At 38.1% G+C, this 15206-nt stretch overlaps 1 protein-coding gene across 1 annotated transcript in view; it reads right to left on the bottom strand.

Moving 5' to 3' along the window:
- Positions 1 to 9646, bottom strand: part of LOC139734152 (scavenger receptor cysteine-rich domain superfamily protein-like) — a 41910-nt gene extending 32264 nt beyond the window's left edge. Inside the window, exons 1-4 of the mRNA XM_071644956.1 lie at positions 9619 to 9646; positions 7729 to 7858; positions 6203 to 6387; positions 2595 to 2903 (exon numbers count right to left, since the gene is read on the bottom strand). Of these exons, the coding sequence (XP_071501057.1) occupies positions 2595 to 2903; positions 6203 to 6387; positions 7729 to 7858; positions 9619 to 9646 (652 nt within the window). The remainder of the gene's footprint in view (positions 1 to 2594; positions 2904 to 6202; positions 6388 to 7728; positions 7859 to 9618) is intronic.
- Between the last annotated feature and the right edge of the window lie 5560 nt (positions 9647 to 15206).

Below are 15206 nucleotides of genomic sequence, written 5' to 3'. Positions count from 1 at the left end.
TTGTCAGTGAGTGACAGGTTCCATGAAATGCTGCCGCGAGTGGGTCTGCTCATCAGCAACTGTATCAAGTTTGAATGGATTACTGAATAATACTTCGAAAGATTGGCAAGTTTATTCCCTATAATGTCCAAGGGCACATACGTGTACAGTACATGGTTAAGAGTAATGACATCTTATTTGCCATTATTCACATTTGTGCAAGTCAGTCTCTGTTACAGGTTTATTTTCAAAACAAAATTTGCTGTTACAACTGGAACGTTAACCCTCCACGCATACAAAATGAGTGAGTTTTATGCAGAGATTGAAAGTTTTGATGATGGGGGCCATTTCTGGTTTGAGAATGTAGGTCACTTCACAAATAAAGAGCTACACATACAATGGTAAAGGCTTTATCAGCATAATATCCAATAACTAATATTGCTGAGGCGCATGGTCCATGGGGGGGGGGGGGGGGGGGGGGTGAAAAGAATGCTTTAGCCTCGCCAGATCAACCTAGATTTCAAAACATTTGGAGGTCAAGAGACAATCTGTCTACACAAGCATTGTACTTTGCATATTATATAAACACCTTGTTACATATCTACTCTGTGATGTATAATGATGTAAATGTCACACCATATTATAATCCAAAGCCCTGGGATTCACCTGGATAAAGTCCAGTTCTTTCCTTCTTTTAATCAAGTGACACAACACAGCATGTAATACATAGACACCAACTGCTTCTCTGTGTCAAAAAAAAAATGCTTTGACGCACACCAACATGGCGTCTTGACATGAAAGATGGCCAAATAATTTAATGTGACTCCAACTTTTCCATAAACCTCCTACGTGAGCTCCCAACATACAGACAACCACTTACACACACACACACACACACACACACACATGCAGACACTTTACTAATAGAGGCTTTGGTACAATAATTTAGCTTTGGCATCAGTACACTAATGTACAACACTTGTTCAAATTGTGTGACACAACTGCTCAAATGTGGCTGATGAACAAACACAAGTGTTTCTCTGTTAATCCCTTCTCACCATAAAAGTGTTTCTTTCAGCTCATAACTGTCAATCTCATGCACAAGGGTCCCATAATGATGACCATGGGTTATGAAAAGCTGTGATTAGGATGCCTTGGCCTTGCCAAAGCTCGTAATCCCTTAAAATGACTTTGAGTATTACGTTTGTGATCCTTGCCAATGACTTTAGACTTTTATCAGGTTGTTTTGACGAGAATGGCCCTCCGTTCACATTATAGATGAATACACTTTGCACATTATCGAATGACAGCTAAGACTTGGCATGATGTTTAACTGTTACTATACTACTATACACTTAGATGTTTGAAATTTTCTTGAAATTCTTAATTTTCTCATTTTGGTTTTAGTTCAGGGCAAAAATTTTATTTTGTTCTTGTAACTTGAAGAAGGGTTATGTTTAGTGTTCATTTTGACAATATTTACCAACATGTACAATTGTATAACTGAAAAATACAAAAAGAATTCAAATAGGAGACAAATAAATATCCATAAGAAACAAGAAACCTGAATGTTTCTTGTTTCTCTTTGTTTCTCAATTCTCATGTATTTCTTCGTTCTAAATTTTTTTGATTTTCACTGTTTTGTTATCTAGACAGCCAAACGTGATGTAATCACAGGAAAAACAGAAAAAAACATACATTCATCTGACAACACTTCTTGTGTATATTAAGTACAACCAAAAGTCATAGGAAACTGCAATTTCTTCTGACACTGTTTGTGACTAAGTGCAATATCTCGGCAGCCGCAACCCCTGATTTTTGCAAATAAAGGTTTTGAAAGGTGACAGAAAAGAGTAACCAAAATTCAGCAAGAGATCTTTTTGTATTAAAAAATTATTGCTTACACTATCATTACCCTCATTATCAGACTTCTACTCTCTCTTCTTACAGTGGGCAAAACATATCAAGGTGAACTAGGGTTGCCTTTAAAGGTAGGGGACACCTTTTGAAGACCTCCCAAAATGCAGCAAAACATTAAATATGAACCTCAGGGGACTTGCTTAGGCCACTGCTTAGAAATTTGGAAGTCAACAGTTATCTAAAATTTGAATGATGCACAAAACTCAACTACTCAGTAGTTCTGTGTGTCAGCCACACTTGAGCCTTTTTGTTGCAGTCTTCTGTATTTGTTATCTATAAACACAAATCTAAAAGTACACGAGCTGATGTAATAACATATAGAGTGTGTGGCAAGAATGTATATAGAACTGTTTGTAAGTGTTGATGAACTTTCTTCACAAAATATACATGATGGGCACACATGTGTTGCATGGGTCTGCAAAGGTAGCCTAGTAATGTACTGGAATTTACGGTGAGCCCCGAAAAAAATTCAATTCAAAATCTAACGGTCAAAAAAATGTACTAAATGTTACCTTCCACTTTCAATACTTTATGGGAGTTTCGAAAATGATACTCTCTTCAACATACCACTGTATTTATACAACTCTTCATTTAAGGCATGCAAATGGGATTCCCTACCTTTAACACTCTGGTGTGGTTTGATATATTAAGGGCTTAACACGGTCATTCTCATAAGAACATTTGGACAAACTCACTTCGGCATTTTACAGATGCATCTTGCGAGTGATTGCAGGTGGGCGGCGGCAGGGTTGTCATCGTGCAGTTGAAGAATTCGGTCTCGTCGGGGCCGCACTGCACGTTGCTAAGTAGCACGGGCCCCGTCCCCGGCCCGTAACGGGCCCCTGCATACGTTTCATTGGCCCCCGGGAAGCCCAGCTGCCGACAAACCACATCCCCATCCACCTTGTCCCAGCCCTCATCACAGATGGTAACCCAGTTGGAGTCCTTGTAAACCTCCACTCTCCCCTCTAGCGTGCTGTTGCTGCCGGCCAGTCGGATGTTGCCTGGAGGGCGAAAGTAGGGTAATAGGAGAAGTAGTTTCAAGAGTTATGATGGCAGATAGAATGACAATGCGATGAGTGATTTCAAGTTCGGTGCTCGGTGCAGGTGTTACGTAATGTTATCTCAACACTAGCACTGGCGATAACCCCAAACTTGAAAATAGTCTGTGTTAGCAGGTTGACCTTGAAAGTATGACATATGTCCGGGAGCTAGTGTTTGGCCCGGTGTCAAATGCTGTCTGCAAAACTGAGCTCAAACTATTCTTGTAGGTGATTTATGAGCTCTGTCTCCATCGGCTAACACTAACACCCCTACAGATTATCAATATGTAATTTGGTGTTGTCACGTTTGGTGTTGGTGTTGATGCTGCTATATGAGAGACCCACATTTACATAACACTTAATTCTAAGATTCTTATATCATACCACCTTCAAACTTCATTTGGCAGGGGTATGACTGCAATTTGTACTTTACTTCTATGAGCGCCTTAACCCTTTGCCAACTGGCACAATCATAGTGTTGCACACTGTCCAAAGTTCCTTACACAGAAATCAGTATATTAATAGTTTCCCAACACACACAAACACACACACACACAACCACTACCAGTTTTTTTCCCCCTCTCTTCTACACTTCCTGGGAGGAGTTGGTTCTAGTAATACTGACCTGAGATTCAGCCGATAAGGCGTCTCATGGCTTTGAGAATTGCAGGAAGTCTGACATTTCTTTGTCCACGAGCTCTAATGCTGTTTCATAGAATTATGTGTCGCATTGTGTCTCGGATGTCTTAATAAGATTTCCTGGATTGCTGGGTTTCAGCCCCTGAACTCAAAATGCCCCTAATTGTCAAGAATCAAAGTGAGGTATATGTGTGTGTGTGAGCATGTAAATGTGATTGTGTGTGTTTTACTTTAATTGCATTAGCAGAAACATTGCCAAATGTTATGTGCTGTATTGCCTGACTTTTTTATGCAACAGAGTATACAAAACTAATTTAGGATGGGCTGTCGAATGACTAAAACAGCTGAGGTTTTTAGGTCTTAAATGAGAACTATCTCAGATGATTTATTGGCAAATACTCATTACCATTTTTATATGAAAGCTGGGAAAAATGGTCGGAAATGTTGTTCCTCACTACAAAAACACTTTCTCTTTTGCAAATACCATTTACTTCAGGAGAAGAAAAAACTACAAGTATTCATTACTAGTCAAATGCTACACCATCAAACAGACCTAACAATTATGATCCTACAAAAACAGCATGATTGTTTCGCCAAAATTATTGTTGGAGGCTATTGGTGGAAAACATATAAAAGGATAAATAAAACATGCATTCTAACTATTAGAACTCCTGTACATTGTGGGAGTACTGTACACTGTAGGTTTGGTGGATAAGGCTTGAGACTCTTGGACACGAGTTTCTGGATTGAAACCTCTGCCTTCCAAAAATACATTTGTATATCCTTTAACAAGATGTCTAATCTATCATGTCCCTCCTTCAGCAAGGGACAGAAAATGAAAAGCTGGCATGATGGGGGTGAAAAAAAAATATACTGAAAGAGCCATTTGGAAGAAAAGTAACTTATATTGGAGAGGATACCCAGTGCTATCAGGCACATTATTGTGTCATCATAACCGACACATGTGCTGAATTTACTACATAGTTTCTTTTTCCACCAGGGTTAGGCACCTCTTATTTGGGCCAAATGTAGGTTCAAAGTGGGTGCTTAAGCATCAAATGTGGGTGGGGTGAACAGACCCTCACTCTAAGTGCAGATGTTACAGAAATTACTGAGCGTAAGCAGGAAGGATGAGGTTTTCCGACAGTCAAGTGTAAATAACCGCCAAAACGGAAATAAAAGTAGCAAGGTCTTACAAGTGGCAGAACTCTGTACAGCTCAGCGTGCAATTACAAGAACAGAAAAGAAAAAAAACAGCAAGGAAACTGTGATTTTGAATCCTTTTATTTATACTTTCGGATTCTTCTTTGCTTCCAGGGGAGGGTAAGGTTATAAGCTTCATCCAGGCAAGGTTAAATGGTGTTTGGATTTGAAACCAATGATTTTATTTCAACCTTAACCTCCTTCTGTTGTCACAAATATACGTTTGCACATATATCTCCTGCCAGGAAACATGGTATAGAATCTAGTGGGTTATTTAACATTTCCATAATGAAAAACAGCAAAGACAGTGTACAAAACACTGAGTGGGGGAGGGGATATGGTTTAGAAGACACTTCAGCAATATTTCAGGACAAGAATGATTGTTTTTATCTACGCATTTGTTTTGGTTTCTATGTGGTAATGACAAGTCGTCATCTGGATTTTATTTCTTTCATTCATTCTTTCTTATCTATTTATACCACTGACAAAGAATTTTCTTTTAAAAAAATTCCAAAGAAATATTTTCTTTTAACTTGGTCTTGGTATTCAACATGTCTTGCGTGTCCTCTTAGGCAGATAAGTTCTTTCTGTGGCAAAATATTTGAGAAAAACTAGACATTAGTGAGTTTTGAGTGAAAATAGAATGGAGAGCTCCTCAACACCTAGCTGCCACTTTGCCTTACTCTTTAAACATTAAAAAAAAAACTTTTTCATGTTTTCATTTTTCCCCCAATTCACACTGATCTACATCTATAATTGTTCTGTTTCAATACGAAGCAACATACATCTAATTGGAAGTTTACTTAAATTGCATCTGGAGTCTCACTTTACAGCCATTGAATCACAGAAGACACATTTACAATTCATATTATGTACTTTTTTTTCCATTCATCAATTATTCATGGCCAGAGTTCTATAAGGAAGCGAAAAATATTCTTAGAATTATTAAGCCCTTTATTGTTTTCATTGCATATAATATTGTTTCAGGTGGCAGAATTTTTAAAACCTGTTTCTCAATGAAATGAGTACATTTTTTTTAATTCTTTCTGATTTTGTGGAGATTTAATGAAATCCTCCATGTTTTATCTGATTTTTTTCCAATACTGTTAGACAAGAAATTTTTGTAGGGCATGAAACTTTTGTAAATTTTGCAAGGAGCCAAGATTCACGAATGCAAAATGCACACAAAAGTGTTTGTCTACATAATGCAAAGAATGCCACTAAATATTTTGCAAAAGTTTTGCACTTCAAAAAAAGGCTGTCTGCTCCACTACACAAAAGTTTAATGCCGCATATGTTCCTGTTTTTTCAGAATATAAATTGAAATTCAGATGTGTCAATTTAGTGATGACAAAACAATTATTTCTTCCCTGGACCTGAATGGGTAAAAAGATAGTAATACTAATCATATCACTCACCATTACATGTTACACTTGCGTCCTCAGTGTGCGCGCAGTTGTGCTCGCCCCAACCCCTGTGCGGACAATCGATCAGTCTCCCCTCCGTGCCGACACAGGCCAGGTCGTCCAAAGCGATGACCCCCGACCCATGGGAGAAGTGTGCGCAGCAGTGCGACGCATTTGCCGATGGGAAGCCAAGTTGTCTGTGCATTTTGGGAGAGAAATGAGAGAGGTTGTAGAATCTGGCCCCATGATGCCATCTAGGGCACATCATAGAGTTACTTTTATGTATCCACTTCCTAATTATGTGGTAGATGCACTCTTAAAACAACTCTTCATTCGTACTCTTACCATGACCCCTCATGAAATATTCTACTTGCTTGCCATCTCGAGAATAGTTAATCTTGTCACGTATGACATCACACCACATGACGACCATCAAAAGGTATTTTTGAATTTCAGTCAAAATTTTGAGGTTTAGAATGAATTTCTAGGCTTGATGATACTTAATCAAAAGTCAATGTTCCAAACTAATGTTTCAAACTTATCTAACTTGTAGCAATATCCCTTGTGAGAAAAAGGAGCATTCACATTTTTGATCTACTAGAACTCACTATTTTAACTTACTCTCAATTGTGCACACACACACACATACATACACAGCTTTAAAAACTCCATCATAGCAACCACATACCAGAATTATCAAAAAATCCTAAAACTCAGGTCTCATTAGGCACATTTTATTCAAAATTTTGAAATGTAATTTCTACTGCTGACCATCTTAAAATGTATTTACCTTTTCTTTCATGCAAGAAAAGCAAGAGAAAAAAAGAATGTAAATTGCCAATTAAAGCAACTTGGATTTTAATTAAAAAAAGCAGCTGCAAGAAGCACAAATCTGTCAACATTTCAGGCTTCACACTTTAATATAACCTGAAGGACAACTCAGGCAAACAAACAAAAAATAAATTCACACTGTTGACCTAGATGCTAAAATACCAACTCTATGATGCAAGGTCACATTTCATACAATATTTGGTGTACCTCCCTTTTCATCCCAACACCCTAATCATGACGAAAAGGGGGAGGACATTGAGACATGCATCGCATTAAATTACGAGGGTCATCACCTGGGATTAGGATCTACGGGTTTAATACAGATTTGGATTTGGGGTTAAGTTACAGGTATGGGATATATTTATGGCATGACATGTGGGAAAAATACCATATATAATTGTACACACACACACTTACACATAAACACACACAAAAGATAAAATCACAAATTTTGAGATGCATTAATCATGTCTCTTGAATGAAGGCCTTAATCTTTTTGATAAATTCTGGTGTAACTGGAGATATGAACCAGAGACCCCAAACTTTGGTAGGGGAAAATTTGTTTTTCCTCTAGATATTATTGAATATCACTAAGGAAACAAAAACAAAAAGTACAGAGTGGATGTCAATGTCAGTAGGGATGACTGGTTATACCCTCTGTATTGCATTTGCAAGTTGTCTACTTCTATCATGTCACCTGCAAATACCTGCAAATAACGTTGGCATCTGCAAGATCGAATCCGTCATCGCAGACCGTGCCCCATGCCCCGGAATGGTACACTTCCACGCGGCCCTCGGCCCTGTTGGCACCACCCTGTAGCCTCACATCACCATCCTCTGTTTGGAAGACACATTAACAAGTGGCGATATGAATGCTTCATCGACAGTTTCATCACAGCTGGACTTGGTTGGAATACACTGGTAGAGCATGTTATACAGTCATGTACTGTAACTCAAAACCAGCAAGACAACTGGCTAATCTCAATGTAGACACTGTCTAAAATTAGTGGCAAAAAAAGAATTATACATCACGGTATACGCACTAAATCTTTCAGTGAGGATAGTGATGTGGTTTTTCCCAAAATCCAACAGCAATGACTGCTAAATCCCAATGCCATATCAGCTTAAATAAGCTTCCAATGGTCATAATGGCCTTAAAAAACAAAATTAAAAGAAATATATATAACATTTCCAGAGGCAAATGTAATTTATTATTATTATTATTATTATTACTACTATCATTATTATTATTGTTGTTGTTGTTATTATTATCATCATCATCATTATTATTGATATTATTACATGCAGCTTTTTCACTGCCTAACATAGAGCTGATGGGACATACCAGTAATGCCGTATGGTCCTTTATGACACCTGTGAAATGAATTGCATGAGCTTGATCTTTAACCTTTAGTATCGACCTTTTCTCCCTCTTTGCACAGGGAATGATTTCCCATTCATATTTATCCTTCCTTCCAAATAAAAATAAATTACAGAAAACATTGCAAGCTGAAAGCTCAGGCTACACAAAGATACACACACGATGTACTTTCAGCCCAATTCAATGACAATTGACCTCAAAGTTTGACCCTTCATTCCGCCATTTTGTTTAGATAAGTGTCTCTTTGTTTTTCTCCTACTTACTAGACTGTATCACCACTGGACATTCCAAGCTAAAGCTACCAATTAAGGCTTGACACTGAGATTATACGTCCAGTGATTCACGCTTCAGTGACTTTTGACCTCTGACATTATGGATAATACTTAGAAGTAGAGCAAACAAGCATAAGCACAGGGGATAGAATCCCCCCTTCCAAGATAAACAATGCATATATGCCACTACACAGCGATGTCTCATCAACCCACTTGCCAGTAACGCGATTTGTGATTATGCATTTTTCAATGTATAAGTTCATTGACCTTTTGACCTTTGACCTTGTCTGACTTAACTAATATTCAAACCTGGCCAGCATCTTTAGGTGATGTTATCTGTGGTTTGAGTTTTGTGGCAATGACTTTCAAAACTGTGGAAAGTTATTGCGAACATACAACTTATGGCGCTTAAATTAGGGAAACTCCACTGACATTTTGACCTTTGACCTTTCACCAATATTCGAACTTGACTAGCATCATTAGGTGAATGAACTGTGGTATGAATTTGGTGGTCATAGTTAGAAGTTGTGAAAAGTTATTGAGAGTACATCATATACTATGTGACATACATACAGGCTTATTAGGTGAAGTTTGACCCTTTAGTTGACCTTTGACCTTTTTGGAATTCACCAATATTCATAATTGACCAGCATATTTAGGTGGTGCACCTGTTATATGAATTTGGCGGCCATTGCTCAAAGCTGGTGAAAGTTATTGAGAGTACATCAAAATACCATGTGTATAGTGCACATTTTATTTACCCTTTGACCTTTGAACTCGTCAGATTACACCCATATTTTGAACTTGAATTTCACCTGTAGGTTTTATATACCTGTGGTGTGAATTTGGTGGTCAAAGTTCAAATCTGTGAGAAGTTATTGCGAGTACATCACAACACTGTAATTACAGTGCTTATCATCAGGGCAAGTTCATGACCTTCTAACCTTTGACATTGTCGGATTTGACCGGCATATTTAGGTTATGTACCTGTGGCGTGAGTTTGGTCGTCACGGCTCAAAACTGTTGAAAGTTATCGAGAGTACATCACAACACTGTGAGTACAGTGCTTATCAGGGAAAGTTCATTGACATTTTATTTTGACCTTTGACCTGTCGGACTTAACCCATGTAATTCGAACCTGACCGGCATTTTAGGTTATGTACAAGTGGCGTACAGTTGGTGATCATAGCTCAAAGCTGTGGAAAGTGCACCAAATTGTTGCACCAAATTGTTGCACCAAATTGTTGCACCAAATTGTTGACGACGACGAAAAAGTGCCGCCTATGTCTCGGTTCCGCTACGCAACGCAGGCAAAGGCAAAAAAATTACGATAAACAAATAAATGAAAAATATGAATCATTATGAAAAGAACAATATTGATGATTAAATAAAAAAGGTACTAAGTATATCTAACTCGAGTATCATCTAATTGTTCTAAATTTCAGTTAAGTTGTCAGAAGCTTGAAAGAAATACTACAGTGACCTCACGTTCAGATCTTTGACCTTATGATCCGAGAACAAAGTGGAATCATCAGCCAACTATGAGAATATATAATGGTATTTACAAATTCACGATTTTTTTTTCGGATATGCTTAGTTCTATTTAGGCTGCAAGTGGAAATTACAGGGTTAAATGAATATCCAGACAAGGTGTATTGATCGTTTTAGCTCGATCTGTTCCTCTTTTGTGGGAGGGGGGGGGGGGGCTATTTGTAAATGTATCCGTAACGCTATAATTACGATGAAAATCCGCCCAGGAATTCGTTTAGAAGGAATACAGGCATGAAAAAAAAAACAAGCAACAAAAAATAGAATAAAACAACACAAAACAAAACAAAACAAACAAAACCAAAAACATAAACGAGAGATAAATCTCGGACTTGTATCGGCAGAGAGAGGGAGAATCGGCGCTGGAGAGCCCGATGAATAGAATATCGCGTTTCACATAAAACGCCCCCCCCCCCCCCCCAAAAAAAAAAAAGGTTTCGAAAGTCCTTGAGTGCAGTCCTTTAAGATCAGCATCGTCTGATACTGATCTCACATTGGATAGAGAGGTCCTCTGTTTGATTTTTAAGACATCGCAGAGTAAGGTAAAGCCAAGATCATAATACGATCTTGGCATTACCTATAGTGCGATGTTTTGAGAATGACGGAAGGGGCGCACAGAAACGTTAGTTACAATCGGACGTAATTTCAAATGAACTTTCCGCAGGTTTTCGACAATTTCGATATCAATATCAGAGGGTGTACCACAAAGACATAATCCTGAAAGTTTTTCTCCTTGGATTTAAGAAATGCCGTAGAGCTAAATGCATGTTCACCCTCCTGTCAATTTATGGAAAATATGTATGACCACAGCCATTTATTCAACTTTCACACTGGCGTAGAATTACTTAAAATGCCGAGCTACAGATAAACTTTAGGGAATAAAAAGTGTCATCAATATCATTACGGACGGACAAACATCATGTGCGGGCTTTTTCTGTAGTTTGTAAGCAATTGTTCGGGCAAAGATTTAACATAAAATGATTATCTAAAAAGAAAGAAATCTAACAACAACAACAAACAGAAAGGAGGAAGATTGAACTTATAGAGACAGTTCGCCCTATATATAATCTACCATGTTTGAGGAAGAAATTTGGACGATATCGGTGTATGTTTCAATTATTATTTACTGCTTATACACTCCACGATTAATCGCTTCCGACGGCAACTCGGGTTTCATTTCAACTCAAAGATGGAGTGACGCTTGGGAGAACTCGCGTTCTATGGCTCTGAAAACGACACCGAGATCCAACTTTTGAGCGATGGCTTTAATGGTTTCGTGCGATACTGTGCGATTTTCTATCATTTTCTCTCTATAATAACACCTATATGATTATCTCAATCTCTCCGGATCCGTGTCTCATTCTCTCTCTTCATCTTTTTACATGGTTCTTCTTATGGTTATATAGCGAGGAATCAGTCATGATCGCGTCAAACTGGATCGCGTATCGTACAACTGTATTATGGTACTGCCGCAGTCCCATTGTGTCAAACAAGGCGGGGTCCCGAGCGCTGCGATTATGGAAACAAAGAGGGGACGTTTTACAACCGAGCTCACTTCCCGCGGTGTCTTCTAAATTATCGCTTGCGGAAATCCGACTTGCTATCTACAGCTGGTGCCAAGTCACGTAGGGGACGATGACCGTTTCGTCACGCTGTATCCACATATTACATGTTTTACACGTGTATGCACGCTATTGTAGACACTATTGAGCAACAACTTGTGGTAGCTCCATGACTACATAATATCAGCATTCTGTAGAGCCATTAGCCTGAGCTCCAGGATGATTTTTTTTTCGTATATTTAACACTTCGTGCGCAAAAAAAAAAAGAAGAAATAAATAAATGAATGAATAGAGTATAAGTAATATCGGTAAGTCAATTAGAAGATTATGTGGTATAATTGTTAAAACGGCAAACAGGGAGTCGGATGGAAAATATATTAACATGAAACGACCAAGAATCCGCGGTAGAGCTTGCTTTGGGTGCGGACATGATTACACGTCAATAGAGATGTTTAAGGCGGCTTAACTGGTCTTGTACTTCCTTGAACAATATGCTCACCAGTAGAAAAGCGAGAGATAATTTTCCATGTGTGGTATGCATACACAACTTTACAAAAACAAAAAACAAAAAACATTTCCTTATGCGTTTCACGCATTAAAAAAAACAAACATACCAATAGTGGAGGATAACACTGATTTCTGACAAGCATAGATTGTTTTCAAGTTCTGAAAAACTATACAAAAGTAATAACTCCAAAGGCATGAAAGGGAAAAGTACACTTTCCGAAAAAACAAACAAACAAACAAACAAACGAAAACGAAGTAGGAGGATTACTGCCTATTTTTGTTCACGGGATTCCTATACGTTATTAAAAGTTATCTTTCTTTGAGAGGGAGCGGGGCTTGATATACAAATCGAAGCCTTTTCTGCAATCGGGTCAGGTTCATCTCGCAGCTTTTCCTGTTGTTGCAAATCACTATACATGTATAATGGTACTCGAAAGGTTGAAACACTTAAAAATTGTTATATGAGGCCTCAAGCGTCGAGGAATTAAATGATCACACATGCTGAATTAGCAATACGACGGGGAATCATAGGCATCTGACTGCAAAATATATGAATGCACGATCAAAGGACAACGAAAAAAAAATTGTCGGAACTATAAAAATTCATAAACATAAACTAGAAATGTCGCTATGGCGACTGATGCCTCCGCCATAATGCAAGATTCTCCCAATAGGCGTAAAGTACAATGTCTTCACAATGTGTGAGCCATGACAGTTTCACATAAATGGCAAAATATTGAAATGGCAGGTTTGTCAGAAATGTCTTGAACTGGGTTTGCTATAATTTGCTAACAGTGTAGGTACACATATTTGGGGAATTGAGAATTTTTACTTAAATTCTGACGGACCTTTTTATAAGTTTATGCAGTGAGTAATTTCCAAGGTATGAAGAAAGAGTGTAATGACGGTACAAAATAGATTTTTTTTTTTTTAGGGGGGGGCATTGAAACCTGGCCTTTGACCCTTAACCTTTGACCTTTGACCTTCTGGCTGGAAATTTCCCAGAGAATCTCCATTAGGTAATGCATGTATTAAGTTTTTAAACTAATAATGTAAACATTGCATATACTAGTATATGAGGGAAATAGTAAAATTTTGAGTTGACCTTGACCTTTGACCCGTCACCCCTGACTATTGACCCATGACCCCTAAATTCCCTAGATAATCCCTGCCCGTCAGTACATGCGTATGTACCAAGTTCCACGAAGATACATTGAACCATTTGCGAGAAAAGTGATATTGCAACATTTTCACCTAACCTTTGACCTTTTGACCTTTGACCTTCTGATATGAAACTCTCTCTGGAGAATCTTTACGCAGTAGTAAATGTCCACATAAAGTTTCAAGAAAATACCTTTGGGCATTACATATATATGGGGGAAATTGCAACATTTGTAGCATTTGACCTTGACCTTTTGACCTTTGACCTCTTGCCAATGTCACTAAAATCTACTCAACTAATTGTCCCATCATACATCATCCTTGGACCAAGTTTGGTGAAAGCTGCTTCATCCAGTTTTGAGTTATCACGTAAACAGATAAATTTTAGGATTTGACCTTGATCTTTGACCTTTGACCTCTGTCCGATTTCACTAAAAAACTAATCAAGTAATTGTCCCATCATACATCATCCTCCAACAAAGTTTGGTGAAATTTGCTCCATCCAGTCTTGAGTTATCGCGTAAACGGATACAATTTCATGATTTGACCTTGACCTTTGACCTTTAGCCGATTTCACTCAAAATCTAATCAAATAATTGCCCCATCATACTTCATACTTCATAAAGTTTGGTAAAATTCCATTAAATATTACTCAAGTTATCGCGTAAACGAAAGCGGACGGACGGACGGACGTACGGACGGACGGACAAACCCGAAAACATAATGCCTCCGGCACCACTTCGTGGCGGAGGCATAAAAAACAATATCTTGTTATGTATCGCAATAACAGTGATAAAAACAAAATTTCACAATTGTAAATACATGATCATCACTAATTATTAGTACATTAATATGTTTTATGGATTTGATATTCATTTAATATCTATCATTTAAATTAATTTAGAAAAGTGCAGCAAAATAGCACTAAGGAGCTCTCGCAGAGCATTATAGAATATACATAGCTTCTGCGCTAAGCAAATGGTTAACTATTGTATTATTATCATAGTTATATTATTATCATTATCATCATTATTCAATGTTTTCTTTTTCTTACCGTAACTTCTTGCCAGAACCAGCACGGAGAAAAGGGTTGTGAGGACTGTTATGCAATACCGCTGCGCTTCCATCTTCTATAATATCTTTTGTAAAGATATTTCTCGTGTGTCCCTTTCCCCCTTCAGATAACCCAAACGGTCAAGTTCTCAACGAGTCTGTCCTGTCTGTCATTTGTAGCACGAGGGTTCCGAAAAGCAAACGCCTCTGAGGTGTGAGGATTGCAAAAATGAACACTCTAGTACCGTCTCCCGCACGAGTGTACCTCCCACATCCAGTTGCTATGGCAGAAGTTCGCTCTATACAGGTTGCTATATACTGTTTCTCCACGTTTCACGGAGAGGAAGAAAAATGTGTTTAGTTTGCTTGTTATCTTTTTGTAAGTTTGTTGTTTCGATTTGTTGTTGTTCCGTTTTCTGGTGTCTGCTTCTGTTTTGTTTTTTGTTTTTGTTTTGTTTTTGTTTTTTTCAGCACGATTGTGATCCCCAAGAGAAAGTCCGGATTATCCCGCGATTAGCCAGATCGTGAGAAGCTCGGTTCAGGTCGATAGCCGCTTCAGATGACCTCCACGTCTGTAAAAACAAGGATACAGAAATTTTATGAAATTGATTGATATCGTTTTCACGGAGTAAACAGTTGCTACTGATGTGGTTCAGTGCACTTCAGAAATCAAAACAGTATCATGCAATCATTACGAAATA

This window comes from Diadema antillarum, unplaced genomic scaffold, assembly GCF_040938485.1.
Source record: "Diadema antillarum isolate AM-2024a unplaced genomic scaffold, OU_Dant_1.0 seq00000512_RagTag, whole genome shotgun sequence".
Lineage (NCBI taxonomy): Eukaryota > Metazoa > Echinodermata > Echinoidea > Diadematoida > Diadematidae > Diadema > Diadema antillarum.
This window is presented reverse-complemented; position numbering and strand designations above follow the sequence as displayed.